General features: G+C 47.0%; 1 protein-coding gene across 2 annotated transcripts in view; it reads left to right on the top strand.

Moving 5' to 3' along the window:
- The window catches only part of PCF11 (PCF11 cleavage and polyadenylation factor subunit), a 291,051-nt gene that overhangs the window by 215,337 nt on the left and 58,638 nt on the right, over positions 1–17,076 (top strand). For both annotated transcript variants that reach the window (XM_085623232.1, XM_085623231.1), the window contains exon 14: positions 15,071–15,163. In XM_085623232.1, the coding sequence (XP_085479358.1) occupies positions 15,071–15,163 (93 nt within the window). The remainder of the gene's footprint in view (positions 1–15,070; positions 15,164–17,076) is intronic.

The raw sequence follows: 17,076 nt of genomic DNA, 5'->3' as shown, positions 1-17,076 counted from the left end.
TGAGCGATTAGCATTGTAAATGACAATGCCTTGTATAATGTGTTTTGAAAACCTGTAAGCTGTGCGTAAACACGCACTTTGTACTTATAGTTGTTGCTTAGGAGAAGCAAGGCTGGCAGTAATTGCGCCTCTTTTACTCCGAGCCTTGTTTCTCACAGACAAGAACTATAAGTACTAAGTGCTTATAGAAGAAAAAAAACCACGGACACTGGATCCAGGGGGATCCGCTACCCCTGCATCTTTCTCTCATGGGCTGAGTCCCTGTGGCCCAATGATCCACTGAGGGATCCCTGGCGATCCTGACATTGGATCCATCGTTGGACGACCTCGAACATTCCCTCGACACGTGCAGCCTCATTTTGAAGGGTCGCCCCTACAGCGACCGGATCTAGTGAGAGAAACCAGACTGCTAAAGACACCCCTGCACTCGCAGCCCCTAGGCCTTGGAGTGCCCAACTGACCGTGTCCCGGCATCCCCCACTAGCCGACTCACCTCTCCAGTTGTTGGATTCCTTCAGCCAGTCTTATGGTCCAAGCCTGCATTTGTTTCTCTAACCGTGGATCTCTTTTGAGTTCTGTAGGGCACTCAGTGTCCCCTTTGCACTCTGCCGCCGATGTGCTGCAGCTTTAGTGCTATTTGGTGGCCTCTTCAGTGCTGACCTCAACCCCCAGGGCCTATGTCCCTGAACCGCAGGTACTTACCTTCAACCGGTGCCTCTTAGATGTGCCCCTAGCTCCCATAGGCTAACATTGGGCCCAGTGCAGCTGGTGGTGCAGTACCTATCTTGGTCTGACCCTTACTCTTTGTTGGTCAAACCCTACGAAGACAACTTGTAAGTCGAGTGCACACCTGAAATTACTTACCTGTCTTTCCTCCCATAATTTAGCATTTGTTTCTCTCTGCAAGTGTTGATTCTGATAATACGAAGTATCTCTTTGACATTGAAAGTATTTAATGGACCTGTAAAGTATTTTGAATGCTCATACAAACCTTTGCCAATTTTAATGAAAGAATTGCATTTCTGAGAAGTTTCCTTACCTGTAAATGAGTTCCACTTGGTTCCTAAAATAAAAGTAATTAAAGTAATACTTCTGTAAACATTGGCCTAGAGTTAGCCATTGAGTGTGTGTACCTGCCTCGTAAGAGTATGTACAACAGATACATTCACACTACCCTCTGATAAGCCGAACTGCTCAGTTCAGCTGCCATTAAATTGAGAGTAAGTATTATCTACTTTAACCTCTGCTATACCTTTGGGGCATTACTGGACCCTGTGCACACTATATCTCTTGTTCATCTAGTATATGCAGAGCCACCTTCCTACAAGCCGCAACAGTTACATTCTTTCAATCTGCTGGCCTCAGTAGTCTGTCATCCTTGCAAACCAACTCCCCTTGCATCTGTGCTGGGCACTGAGAGAAATGTTTTCATGGTGTAGAACTCCTCATAATTACCTTCTTCAGACCAAACTATCTGTGGTTCTATCTCTTGCCCAGCAAGGACTTGTAGTGTGCACAGTCAGTTAAGTTATCTGTCGGCCCTCTTTATTTTACCTGCTGTGGTGCATTTCTGGCATGAGTGATTCCCAAGTTAGTCATGCCTCAGTTGTAGCTTAACTAAGTGTTGCTATCACTGATGTGCACTTTTTACATTTGGTGCACATCTGTCCACTGCCACTAGTAAAGCTTAAAACTGTTTGAGGCATATGAGATGCAGATCACACACTGAGCATAGATCGCCATCTGGTGTTGGGCTCGGATGTTTGCACTTGTTTTTGTCTTGGAAAAGTCTTTAGCAGTCACGAGATAGGTGACTCCTCCTTTGGATGATAGTGCGCATGGGTATCGGCTCCATCCCCAGATTGTTTTTTTCCGCCATCGGGCTCGGATGTGCTTATCACGCTCCAGTTCGATGCCGTTACCGATCCAACTTTCGACGCACAATCCTTCACCCTTTCTCCGGTATTGTTTCGATCGCTACACTTAGTCGTCGCGCATCTCTTCAAGTTCGAAGTCCTCGATTCCGGTCGTCGACTAAGGCCTTTGGGCCTTCCTAGGCCAGTACATCTGGCTCATGGAAAGGACTCCTTTTAAGAAGTGTCCTCAATGTGGGTTGAAATTCCCACACACAGATCTTCATGAGGTGTGTAACCTCTGCCTTTCACCGGAGCACGAGGCCAGAGACTGTCCAGCTTGCGCCTCTTTCCGGTCCAAGAAAACCATTCGGGATCGTCTAGCTCTAAGAACAATGGCTCGCTCATCGACATTCATCCCGACTACCTCTTCCAGGAGCGTGTCGATGTACCAGAACAGGAGCGGGTCGAAGAAGGCCCCGTCAGCGCCTCCGAAGTCGATGACTCAGACGTCGAAGACCTCACTCCTGGGCAGCGGGTCGTAAGTAGTGACATAGACCCCCAACACCGAAAAATGCTTCGGTAACACTTTCACCTTCGGGCCCAGGTGCACACCGAGACAATACTTCTCACGCCCCGCTGAAGAAGTCGACAACTAAGCCTTCAGGCCACTCGGGATTGAGTCAGCCTGGCATTGGTGCCGAAACCCAAACCCCGGCACCCAAAAAGAAACCTTCCTCCACCTCCGTGCCGACCACTGCCTCCACATCAACGCACTCTGCACCGAAACCAACAGACACCGACCCCTCGACTCCGAAAAAGTCATCTGAACCGAGAAAACTGGTTCCGCAGGCTCCTACAGAGAACAAAAAATCTCATGCTTCAAACCCAAAAGAGCACAAATCCACCCCAGATTCGGTGCCACGCAAGCCCTCGGAACCGAAAAAGTCGGCACCAAAACGCCAGCCTCCATAAGAAGAGCTTTTTAAACCAGATCCCACCCAAAAAACTCTTCTAAAAGACCCAAAAACAGGTCAACTGACTCGCAGTTCCAAGGAGAGACCAATGAACACGCCTCTACCGGCTCCATCTCCACCTAAGAAGAGAGACATTGCAACATCTCCTCTCAGACTCCCTTCTCCACCTCCCCCTCCACACCACTCACCTATGACACCTCTGACACGGGGGAGGGTGCAGACGATGAACGACTAGGGTGTCCTAGTCCGCCTAATACCCCAAACCCCTGGGACAATTACAATACACCAGATGTCCCTAATGTACCACAAGACGACATCTACCCCTTTAGACCTTCCCCTCCAGAGGATACCCTAGGTTTCACCCAGCTTGTTCAGAGCTGCACAATACCACAGGTTTGATTTACATACAGACCCTGTGGAAGAGGATTTCTTAATGGACACTTTTGATACTTCACAAAAGTCCACCTCTGTTCTCCCTATGTTAAAAGGGTTAATAAAACATGCACCTGAGGTGTTCCTCCTGTTAGGGCTAGGGTTATTAACCCCAGGATAGAGAAGAAATACAAATCTGCCCCAGCAGACCCCGTATACAATAAAGGCCAAATACCGTTGGATTCCTTAGTGGTCTTCAAAGCCAGAAAGAGGGCTAACTCACAAACGTCAGGGGACGCTCCACCTCCCGACAAGGAGTCAAAACTCTTGGACACCTCTGGTAAACGCACAGCGTCACAAGCAGCTAATATATGGCGCATTGCCAACACTCAAGCTTTGTTAGCCAGATACAATAGGGCACAATACTACGAGCTAGAGACCCTATTGCAGCACCTTTCTGACAAATACAAAGCCAAAGCGAACGACCTCATACAAGAGGGTAAGCTCATCACAAACCCCTCCATTCGTTGCGCTCTAGGTGTGGCAGACACCGCCTCCCGAGCCATCAACACAAGTGTCCTTCTGCGTAGACATGCATGGCTACGCATTTCAGGTTTTAAACCGGAAATGCAAACTTCCATCCTTAACCAGCCATTTGATCAGGAACATCTATTTGGGCCTGCCGTGGATTCCGCTCTAGAAAAGATGAAAAAAAGACAGCGACACGGCTAAATCAATGGGAGCCTTGCAATCGCAAGCTCCCAGACGTTCCTTTCGTCGCTCCTCTTACAAGGGCACCTCCAGAGGCTACTCCTCTTACAACCCCTCCACGTCCTACAAGACTCCCACCCAGACCACATTCACCAGAGGTTATCAAAGAGGAGGCTACAGAGGCAATAATAACAAAGGTAGAGGCAAGACCAACAATACTCGCTCTGCCTCCACCCCTACCCAATGACTTCCCTCCGCTCCCCCCGGACCATTCCACTCCAGTTGGGGGAAGATTGCTACATTTCCTACCTGTCTGGAACAACATCACCACAGACAGGTGGGTGAGACAAATCGTTCAATAAGGATATTGTCTAGAACTCACCTCTACCCCCCCAAACATACCACTCAGACAGCGCCCAATATCACCAGAACATTTATCGCTGCTAAAGCAGGAGGTAATCTCCCTCCTACAAAAACATGCAATAGAACCGTTCCCCCTGCTTCAACAAAACACAGGAGTTTACTCCCTATACTTCCTCATCCCAAAGAAGGACGGCTCTCTCAGACCTATCTTAGAACTCAGACCCCTAAACCTGTACATACAATGAGACCATTTTCACATGGTCACGCTTCAACAGGTCCTTCCTCTTCTCTCACAAGGCGATTTCCTTGTCACTCTAGATATCAAGGATGCCTACTTTCATATTCCCATTCACACCTCTCACAGGAAATATCTCAGGTTTGTAGTGGACGGTCAGCAGTACCAATTCAAGATACTCCCATTCGAAGTCACCACAGCACCCAGAGTATTCACCAAGTGTCTGGCGGTTGTTGCGGCTCACCTAAGGCAGCACATCCACGTCTTCCCATACTTAGACTACTGGCTCATAAAAGCCAAGTCATACAATCAGTGTGTACATCACACTCACGCCACAATCCAATTACTCCACGACTTAGGGTTTACAGTAAACCACGCAAGTCTCACCTACAACCGTCCCACATACAACAGTACCTCGGTGCCACAATAAACACCTCAAAAGCAATTGCATATCCCAGCCCAGCCAGGATAGCAAGCATACAAAGCCTCATAACAAAATTTCAGCCGCAACACTCTTACAGCTCGAGTGTTCATGCAGTTGATAGGGATGATGGCCTCTTGCATATTTATAGTACCTCATGCAAGGCTCCAGATCCGTCCCCTGCCGGAATGTTTGGCACGTCAGTGGAACCAGGCTCAAGGTCAGCTGACAGATCTGGTGTTGGACGGTCGCACGCATCGCTCTCTGCAGTGGTGGAACACCAAAACCCTTTCCAAAGGGCGACTGTTCATCGAGCCGGTTCCACAGATTTTGCTAACAGCGGACGCATTGTTCTCCGGCTGGGGAGCTCATCTATTACATCACACTTAGCAGGGCAGGTGGACACCTCAACAAAAATTACTCCACATCAATCACCTGGAGTTACTAGCCATATTCCTAGCCCTAAAGGCATTCCAGAAACCAATATCAGGCAAGGCTGTCCTAGTCCGCTCCGACAACATGACAGCCATGTACCACATACAGAAACAAGGCCGGACACACTCCCTACAGCTCTCTCAACTGGCGCAAAGCATATGGAGATGGGCTATTCCTCAGAACATTTTTCTCGTAGCCGATCTATTAAGTCGTCAGATGCAACAGATTCACGAGTGGGAACTTCATCCGTAAGTTCTTCAACCATTTTTCAGATGTGGGGGCAACCAGAGATAGATCTCTTCGCCACACACAAACGCCAAATGCCCAAGCTTTGCCGACAGATATCCACACCCATTGTCCATAGGCAATGCGATATGGATTAATTGGTCAGGCAGATTTGTACGCTTTTCCGCCTCTCCCACTCATTCCACTGGTGGTGCGCAAACTGCAGCAACACTCATTGACTCTCACAGACAACCGTGGTACACCACATTACTGGAACTATCCGTAGTCCCGCACCAAAAGCTACACCTCTCCCCACGCCTTGCTCCAGAACCGTGGAGAGATCAGACACCTGGACCCAGCACAACCTAGCGATCTGGCTCCTGAGGTCTTAGAGTTCGGGTACCTAAACCTTCCCCCTGACTGTATGACTGTTATCAGAGAAGCTAGACGCCCCACCACTAGAGCCTGCTATGCAGCCAAGTGGAAACTATTCGCAATACACCACCACCACCACTACCACCATCCCTTTAGATGTGTCTTTTCAACACATCATTGGTAATCTACTGCATCTCCAAAGGTGTACCTTAGCGTATACATCTATAAGGTTACATCTCGCTGCCATAGCAGCCGACCTACAAAATAGACAACACTTGTGGCTCTTCAGGGTACCTGCCATCAAGGCGTTTATGGACGGCCTTAAAAGAATAATTCCTCCCAGGGTGCCACCCTCACCTGTGTGAAATTTAAACATAGTCCTCACAAGACTAATGGGCCCTCCCTTTGAACCTCTACACAAATGCGAGATACAATTTCTAACATGGAAAGTTGCTTTTCTAGTGGCTATCACTTCCCTTAGAAGAGTCAGTGAGCTACAGGCATTAGCTATTCACAAACCTTATTTACAACTCCCATCATAACAAAGTGGTTCTTAGAACCAATCCAAAATTCCTCCCTAAGGTTATTTCTCCCTTCCACCTCAAACAGTCTGTAGAGTTGCCAGTATTCTTCTCGCAACAACAAACTGTCGCCGAAAGAGCTGTTCACACTCTAGATGTTTAAAAGAGCACTGCTTTATTACATTGAAAGGACAAAAGCTTTTCGCAAAACGAAACAAGTTTTTGTGTCCTTCTCACCACCACATAAAGGCAACCCCATATCACAATCTGGGATAGCAAGTGGATTGTCAAATGCATACAAATTGGCTGTCACAAAGCAAAACGCACATTATCTGTTCCTCCTAAAGCCCACTCAACCCGAAAGATGGGGGATTCAATGGCATTTTTAGGGAACATTCCCTTAGATTACATCTGCAAAGCAGGTACATGGTCTACACCGCACACATTCACAAAGCACTATTGTGTAAATGTGCAAACAAAACAAGCTAGTGTGGGCCAGGCTGTACTCAAAACACTATTTCAAACTACGGCAACAGATACTGGTGTTCACCGCTAGGGACGGGTACTGCTATACAATCTATGCTCAGTGTGTGATCTGCAGCTCATATCCCTCGAATAGAAAATGCTACTTAAAAGTATGCATCTGTTCTTGGCATGTAGAGCTGCAGATCCACACATGCCCACCCGGCTACCTCCATCTGTTCCAGTTCTATCTTATTTAGATACAGCATACATGGGCATCTTTTCTGTTTCTTACAAAACCCATTTCCCTGCTGGCGAAAAAACAATCTGGGGATGGAGCCGATGCCCATGCGCACTATCATCCAAAGGAGGAGTCACCTATCTCGTGACTTCCAAAGACTTTTCCAAGACCAAAACAAGTGCAAACATCAGGGCCCAACACCAGATGGCGATCTGTGCTCAGTGTGTGGATCTGCAGCTCTACATGCCAAGAACAGATGCATACTGGTAAGTAGCATTTTCCTTCCTAATTGCTGCTCTCTCTGCGTGTCCCGTGAGCGGACTGCAGGCTCTTGGGGCAACCAACCTTCGATGCCAAAACAGTCAGAGCTGCCAAAACCACCCAAAAAACTGTTTTGACGCTCCGATCGAAAAACCGTATCTGAAACAAAAAACACTGTAAATCCATTCTCAAACTGGACATATCTCCACTAAAGTGACTTTTAAAAGAAGACCTGATACAGAGGAAGAATACCACATTCCTTTAAAGAAGACAACGGTTGGCACTAACCCTTCCCCTCCTCTTCGTCTTTCTTCGCCTCCTTCACCTTAGTTTCAGCCTATTTCACCTGAACATTCATCACCTCACACACCTGACAACCAGGATGATGAGGATGATAATCAACCAATACAAGACTCAAGGGATGATTACAATACCAATTCGCCCACGGGCAATGAGCTTGATTTTTATCCTAACAAGCCCTCTCCACCATATGACAGTGTAGGCTACATTGAGTTATTGGGTAGAGCTTCCAACTACCATGGAGTGCTGCTACATAAGGAATCCTTAGAAGAGGCCTTCCACTTTGAAACCCTCAGTACCACACAGAGGTCATCGCATACATTACCTATGCTCAAAGAAATGATCAGGCATGTAGATGAAATTTTCTTTTTTTAAATCTTTTTTTATTTTAAACATATTAATGACATTACAATACAACCATGCCCATCAGAAACAGGAGATTGCGTTCCATACTGAATATCCCAAACGACAATCCCTCTCCATCTCCCCTCCCCAACCTGAATTGCATCATGTGTAGCCCAGCTGGACCATGTCTTTGTACGGATGGGGAAGTGCAGATACGCATTCCATTTTCCCCATATCTTATCCCACTTCTTGGGGCAGCCCCTGTTCGTGTAGACTTCTCTTTCCGCCAGCATACACCAGTCGACATCCCGCTCCCATTCCACAATTGTTGGTACGTCTGGGACGCCCCATTTACGGGCGGTATTACCCATTAGCTGCCCATAGTTGATCCATGTGGTTAAAGTCAGTGACATCCCAGATATTAAGAAGGCAAATCTTGGGGGATAATAAGGTGAACCCACACACCTCCCCGACTACTCGATTGACTGCTTCACAGTAAGGTCGTATCACAAGACATTCCCAAATCGTGTGGAAGAACTTACCCACCTCCCTGCATCTCCTTCTACAGTCCTCAAAGCCACCACGGCCCACGCACTTTTGCCTAGCTACTGTGGCGGCACATCTACGGAGGCAGCACATACACGTCTACCCTTACCTGGACGACTGGCTTGTTCAAGCAAAGTCAGCCCAGCAATGTGCCAACCACATGTCCCGCACCATTCACCTCCTTCACAGTCTGGGGTTCTCACTAAATTACCCAAAATCACATCTCCAACCCGCACACGTACAACAGTACCTAGGTGCGACCATAGACACTCTGGCGGCCACAGCTCGGCCAAATTTAGTGAGAATCAACAGCATGCAAATGCTGATTTCCAAGTTCAAACCACAACACTCCCTTCCCGCGCGAGTGTTCATGCAGTTGATAGGCATGATGGCCTCCTGCATTTTCATAGTCCCACACGCGAGACTACATATGCGCCCGCTTCAGGAGTGCTTAGCACGTCAATGGAACCAGGCTCACGGACAACTAAAAGACCTAGTGTTGGTGAGCGGTCGGGCATACGACTCTCTGCATTGGTGGAATCCACAAAACCTTTGCAAGGGCCGACCGTTCCAAGAGCCTGTTCCACAGATAATACTGACAGCGGACGCGTCTCTCCAGGGATGGGGAGCTCATGTACTCAACTACACAGTGCAGGGACTATGGACAACACAACAAAAGAAGATGCACATCAACCTTCTAGAACTGATGGCAATCTTCCTGGCTATGAAAGCATTCAAAGTACACTTGTGCAACAAAGTCGTGTTGATCCGGACGGACAACATGACCGCCATGTACTACATACAGAAGCAGGGAGGAACACACTCTCCACAGTTGTCTCATCTGGCTCAGAGCATGTGGAAGTGGGCCATTCAGAGGAACATGTTCCTCATGGCGGAACACCTCCCCGGCAAGGACAACCAGATGGCGGATCTGCTCAGCAGACACAGCCACCAGATGCACGAGTGGGAGTTACACCCATCAGTACTCCAACCGTACTTCCAGCAATGGGGTCATCCAGAGATAGACCTATTCGCCACAAGCGAAAACGCAAAATGCCAAAGCTTTGCCGCCAGGTTCCCACATCCACAGTCGCAGGGCAATGCGATATGGATGAACTGGTCCGGCAGATTTGCGTACGCTTTTCCCCCAGCACCGTTGATACCGCTGGTGGCTCGCAAACTCAGACAACACTCACTGACACTCGTCCTGGTTGCTCCAACGTGGGCACGCCAGCCATGGTACACCACTTTTCTCGAACTTTCCGTGGTGCCGCATCAAAGGCTGCGGATCAAACCCGCGCATTTGACGCAGAACCATGGAGAGATTCAGCACCCAGATCCGCAACAGCTGAACCTGGCAATCTGGCTCCTGAAGTCCTAGAGTTTGGCTACCTAAACCTGCCACCTGACTGTATGGACATCATTAAGGAAGCTAGAAGACCCACTACCAGAGCTTGCTATGCAGCCAAATGGAAAAGATTCGTCATCTATTGCAATAATAATGACATTAACCCGCTAGACGCATCCATCCAAAACATAATTTGTTACCTCTTACACCTATACCGATGCAATCTGGCGTACACCTCGATACGTGTCCATTTGACCGCAATATCAGCCTATCTCCAGAACAGGCAGCACCTCTCTTTATTCACAGTGCCTGCCATCAAAGCATTCTTGGAAGGACTCAAACGAGTAATTCCTCCAAGCCACCCACCGGCTCCGATGTGGAACCTCAACTTGGTCCTCACACGCCTGATGGGTCCACCCTTTGAACCTCTACACTCATGCGAGATTCAATTCCTTACCTGGAAAGTAGCTTTCCTAGTAGCGATCACTTCTTTAAGAAGAGTTAGTGAACTCCAGACACTAACCGTTCAAGAGCCATTTATACAGGTTCACGCCAACAGGGTCGTACTACGTACCAACCCCAAATTCATGCCCAAGGTGATATCGCAGTTCCACATGAATCAAACTATTGAACTGCCCGTTTTCTTTCAAAACCCACAAACTGTCGCAGAAAGAGCACTCCATACACTAGATGTGAAGAGAGCCCTCATGTACTATATCGACAGGACTAAGATCTTTAGGAAGACTAAACAACTTTTCGTTGCCTTTGCCCCACACCACAAAGGTAACGCTATCTCCAAAGCAGGTATAGCCAGATGGATCGTTAAATGTATTCAAATTTGTTATCAAAAGGCTAAACGTCATTAACGATTCCCCCACGAGCCCACTCAACACGCAAGTTAGGGGCCTCCATGGCTTTCCTGGGAAACATCCCTTTGCATGATATATGTAGAGCAGCCACCTGGTCCACTACACACACATTTACCAAACACTATTGTGTAGATGTGCAATCAAAACAGCAGGCAGCTGTAGGACAGGCTGTTCTCAAAACTCTTTTTCAGACCGCTGCAGCTGGCACTGGTAGCCGCCGCTAATAGGAGGTACTGCTATGTATTCTATGCACAGATATGAATTCAGCAGCCCACATGCCTCGAACTGAATATGCTACTTACCAGTATGCATCTGTTCTTGGCATGTAGGGCTGCTGACATTCATATCGCCCTCCCTCCTCCCCGGCGCCTGTAGCAGCTGCAGCTCTCAGAATTACTGTAAGCATGGTCATCACTTTCTGTATCTACGCCATCACTGCCACAATGGCGAAAAACAATCTGAGGATGGAGAGGATGCCCATGCGCACTGCAGTCCAGGGGAGGAGTCACCTATCCCAGGATACTTCGAAGACTCTTCCAGGACAACAACATGCAAACATCCGGACCCAACACTAGGCGGCGATCTATGCACAGATATGAATGTCAGCAGCCCTACATGCCAAGAACAGATGCATACGGGTAAGTAGCATATTCAATACTCTTTTTACTTCCTAATACCCAAAAGAGATGGTAGTCTCAGACCAATATTAGATCTCGGAGAACTCGATCTTTGCATTAAGTCAGATCATTTCCACATGGTGACACTTCAACAAATACGTCCTCTACTGAAGAAGGGCAACTTTCTGTCTACTCTAGATTTAAAAGACGCCTATTTTCATATTCCAATCCACCCCGGTCATTGCAAATTCCTCCGATTTGTGGTAGCGGGTCAACACTTCCAGTTCAAGGCACTCTCATTCGGAGTCACCGGAGCCCCCAGAGTATTCACAAAATGTCTGGCGGTAGTAGCTGCTCTCCTCAGAAGACAAACCATCCATGTCTTCCTATACTTGGACGACTGGCTCATCAAAGCTAGCACGTACCAGCAATGTCTTCAGCACACTTTCAGAACAATTCAGTTACTACATCAACTAGGGTTCACAATCAATGTGACCTAATCACATGTCCAACCAGCCAATGCTCAAGACTACCTTGGAGCCACAGTAGATACTCAAAAGGCTCTTGCCTTCCCCAGCGCAGACAGAATTAGAAATATTTAGGCTTTAATTCTCCAGTTTCAACCCTATCATTGGATTCCAGGTCGAGTTTATGTGCAACTGCTGGGAATTATGGCATCTTGCATCATAATAGTCCCCCATGCCAGGCTGCACATGCGTCCACTTCAAGAAAGCTTAGCCAGTCAGTGGAACCAGTCACAGGGTCTATTGACCCATCTAGTAAGCGGCCGCACTCATCGCTCTATACTGGTGAACACAAAATTTGTCAAAAAGGACAACCGTTCATAGACCCGGTTTCACATATTGTACTGACAGCGGACTCGTTCCTTACTGGCTGGGGAGCTCACCTACAACATCACACAGTGCAAGGCCTTTGAGGTCACCAGCAAAAGCGGCTCCACATCAGTCATCTAGAGCTGCTTGCAATCTTTCTAGCCCTCAAAGCATTTCAGACTCGCCTGGAGGGCTGTCTTGGTTCGTACAGACAACATGACAGCTATGAATTACATACAAAAACTGGGGACGCACTCTCTCCAACTGTCCCACTTAGCTCAAGACATGTGGAAGTGGGCCATTCACCACAAACTTTATTTCCTGGTGGAACATCTCCCAGGAGTGAACAACCAGATTGCAGATCTCCTCAACAGGCAGAGACCGCAAATAATGGGAACACCACCCTCAGGTTCTCCTCCCATACTTTTAAAGTTGGGGAGTCCCATACCAAAAAGCCAAACACCGAAGCTTCACCTCCAAGTACCCCATCAAAGGGCAATGCACTATGGATAAACTGGTCGGATATTTTCCTATTCTTTTCCACCTCTCCCCCTTATTCCATTAGTGGTTTGCAAGCTCAGGCAAACGTGTCACTCTAATCCTAGTAGCTCCCACATGGGCACGTCAACCTTGGTTCACAACCCTCTTGGAACTATCTCTGGTTCCTCTTCAAAAGCTGCATTTATCTTCGTCTCCTCAAACAGAGCCATGGAGAAATCAGACATCCAGATCCCAAACAGCTGAACCTCGCGATCTGGCTCCTGAAATCTTAGTTTGGTTACTTAAACCTTCCACCTGAATGTATGAATATCATTAAGGAAGCTAGAAAACCTACTACAAGGGCCTGCTACGCAGCTAAATGGAACAGATTTGTTATCTACTGTGGTAATAAACATCACCCCTCTTAATGCTTCCATACAAAACATCCTTTGCTATTTGTTACACTTGGAACAATTAGCGTTGGCTTATACATCTATTAGACTACACCTAGCGGCAATCACAGCATATATACAAAATAGACCGCATTTGTCGTTATTCAGTGTACCTGTGATCAAAGCTTTCATAGAAGGACCTAAAAGAGTCATACCACCAAAACTTCCACCAGCTCCACTGTGAAATCTTAATATAGTCTTTACAATTTTAATGGGCCCACCTTTTGAGCCCATGCACAAATGCGAACTACAGTTCCTCTCCCGGAAAACATCTTTCCTCACTACAATCACATCATTAAGGAGAGTGAGTGTATTACAGGCCTTATCCATTCAAGAACCATTTTTCCAACTACACAAAGACAAAGTGGTCCTTCGTGCTAATCCTACATTTTTTACCTAAGGTCGTATCTGCATTTCACATAAATCAGTCGGTAGAATTACCTGTATCCTTTCCTCAACCTGATTCAGTTACAGAAAGCGTTCTACACACCTTAGATGTTGGAAGAGCACTCTTGTACTACACTGAAAGGACAAAATCTTTTTGTAAAACCAAACAACTTCGTTGCTTTTGCGCCACCACACAAAGGCAATCCCATCTCAAAATCGGATATTGCAAGATAGATTGTTAAATGCATTCAAATCTGCTATGAAAAAGCAAAAACAACTCCTAACTGTACCCCCTAGGGCACATTCCACTCGTAAGTTAGGGGCCACTATGGCTTTTTTAGGAAACATTCGTATTGCCATTTGCAATGCTGCAACATGGTCTACACCGCACACATTCTCTAAACGTTATTGTGTAGATGTGTTGGAAAGAAAACAAGCCAATGTGGGTCAAGCAGTACTTAAAACACTATTTCAGACAGCTCCAACAGCTACAGGTTAGCCACTGCTTTGGGAGGATGCTGCTATAAAATCTCTGCACAGCATGTGATCTACAGCTCACATGCCTCGAACGGATAATGTTACTTACCCAGTAAGCATCTGTTCTTGGCATATAGAGCTGTAGAGCCACATGCACCTACCCGCCTCCCTGGATACATGTAGCTGCTGCAGATCTGTTTCATTTATATACATACGCATGGGCATCTATTCTTTACTACTACTCCATTCTCCCCCTCTGTGGCAAACAATGTAGTCCATACCCATGCGCACTATCGAAAGGAGGAGTCACCTACCTTTTGTGACTGGAAAGACTTCTTCAAAGAAAAACAAGTGCAAACATCCAGACCCAACACTAGAAGGCGAGCTATGCACAGCATGTGGCTCTACAGCTCTGCATGCCAAGAACAGATGCTTACTGGGTAAGTAACATTATCCTTCTGGTGTATACTGTATCTGCAGATTGCTCACTTCGCCCGCCCCTGTTCTGTAGAGTGGTACATGAACATCATAATAAAATTCCATGTTGGATTTTGGCACACTGTCACCTACAGTTTGAAGCTTTCAGTTTCTGAGGGCCTGGAAGTAGAAAGATTAAGACACTGATGCTCGCTTGTAGGGAGCTCTTCTTAATCACGTCCTCTGTGGTATGGAGCCTTAAGGTATGTTGCCTGCAGGCATATGGGGCAATTTCTATAATATTCTCCAGGTGACTGAGATATTCTAAAGGTGAGGAATCAAAGGTTAGAGTAACCACCAGAAATTGTTACCGAAGGTAAGTAACTTGTTCTGCAGCATGTTAACTTTTTTCTTTCCAGTGTTGTCCACATTTAACTTCCAGTGAACTTAAGAAAATCATTGGATAAATATTTCTCATTTGCTGTTAAACCTGCTTAAAAGTAAACATACAAAGTTTCATGATTGTTTTTTCATGTTGTTTTTTCAGAGCTGCGATATTTGTCAAGAGCAGTTTGAACAGTATTGGGATGAAGAGGAGGAGGAATGGCATCTGAAAAATGCTATTCGTGTTGACGAGCAGGTAATGTGAATCCCCTTGATTCTGCTCGATAGGCGTACTACAGTGAGTTTTAAATCAATAAGGGGTTTTCATCATGACATCCTAATGGAATTGGGGACATACATTTCTAAGACAATAGGATTTTCTAATAAAGGAAACCCAGGGTGACTCATTATCCTTCTCCTTTCTCTCATACGTGTATCGGAAAAGGAACATTTTAGCTATTTGGCTTATGATTAAGGTATTTCACACAGAATATCATGAAGCCTTGTATAAAAACTTTGCCCGGTGAGTAGCCGCCTGTGACCTTGATGATCCTGTAAGCCCAATGGAGCCACTCCCTTTTAGTCTATAATTTTTCCGACTTTAGAGCATGGCTCTGATGTTACATAGATACACAAACTGTACCCTTTTTAATTCAGGGATGCTAATGTTCTCTCAACTGAGGCTATGCAATGACTGACAGTGGAGGCAGTATGTTTATATTTGGGGCCGTGTTTTTTACTTGAACCCTGTGAGTGTGCTGGCTACCTCCTCCTTTTTAAAATGCTTGTAAAAGTCTATTGACTTGGTGTCCTTATTCTTTATCATGCCTGTGTAAAAAGGTTGTTTGTGTGTTGTAAATGTGGAGAGTGCTGCAGTCTATTGGACCAACTACTATTGCACAAAATTATCTATTTTGTGCTAGACTGGTGTTGTCCACCTCTGTCATCGTAGCCTGCATGTATATTTCATGTCTTTCCTGAAACTGGTGCACTTGATATGTCGGGGAATTTGCCAACCCATTCTTATCCAGCAGTGCTTTAAAAGCTTCATAGGCTATAATGGCCTTAAGCCCAGCCAAACAGCTGCCAGCACCCTCTAGAACACTCTCAGCAGAGGCAGGTCCTCTCAGCTTTTCACCGCACGTCGTGTGGAAGGTAGTCTCCCTGAGTGTGTGAGAAGCTAGGTTTCTGTTGCAGTAAACCCTAGCCCCCACACACTTTTTGCCAGACTACTGATGCACTATGACTTGATGTGCCCTGGGTCCCTGCCAATCAGGTTCCCAGGACCTGTGTTCTTTCCCCAAAACTGTACCCAATTGGCATCTCTGGCCACAGGTCAGCCCCTGGTAAGTGGTACCGCAGGTACCAAGGGCACTGTGATCAGGGAAGACCTCCAAGGGCTGCAGCACTTATTGTGTCACCCTTAGAGGGCCTGTACCATTACACTCACACACTGTCTTTGCAGGCTGCGTGTCTTGGTTCAGAACAAAGTGAAGAGTCGACATGGCACACATCCCTGTGTGCCATGCCTACAACCCACTGCCCTGGCATAGATCAGTCACCCCTCTAGCTGGTGCCCTATACCAGTGGTGAGGGTACAGGTGCATGAGCCCTGTACCCTTACAGTGTCTAAGTCCATTCTTAAACATTGTAAGTGCAGTGCTGCCATTAAGAGTATATGGTGCTGGGAGTTTGTCATTATGAACCCCACAGCACCCTAATGGCTGCACTGAGAACTGAGAAGTTTTGTATCAAAATTCTCAGCACATTAAACCCACACTGTTGCCAGTGTGGGATTTCATAAAAAATGCACACAGATGGCATCTTAGAGATGCCCCCTGAAAAACGACCTACCACTAGTGTCCAGGCTGAGTGGCTGCTTTCAGCTGCCACCACCAGACATGTATCTGGACCTCTGGGTCGAGAGCCTGCTGCTCTCGGGGGCCCGAAACAATGCACATTTTGGGACGAGGTGCCAAGCCTCTTCCCCCAGGATGGGCAGGGTCCACGATGGGGAAGCTTCAAAGGCTTGCCGCCTTTGTGAGCTTCCCCAGGCCACTTGCTGCTTTCAGCCACTAGTCCTCACTGGTTCTGACCCCCACTTTGGGTGGGAGAACCAGCGTGAAAAACAAGTGAGGAAGACGCCAGTCCCGAAGCTGCGTTCCAGGA

This window comes from Triturus cristatus, chromosome 8 (genome assembly GCF_964204655.1).
Source record: "Triturus cristatus chromosome 8, aTriCri1.1, whole genome shotgun sequence".
Classification (NCBI taxonomy): domain Eukaryota; kingdom Metazoa; phylum Chordata; class Amphibia; order Caudata; family Salamandridae; genus Triturus; species Triturus cristatus.
The sequence above is the reverse complement of the archived record's forward strand: the minus strand, read 5'-3'. Positions and strand labels throughout refer to the sequence as shown.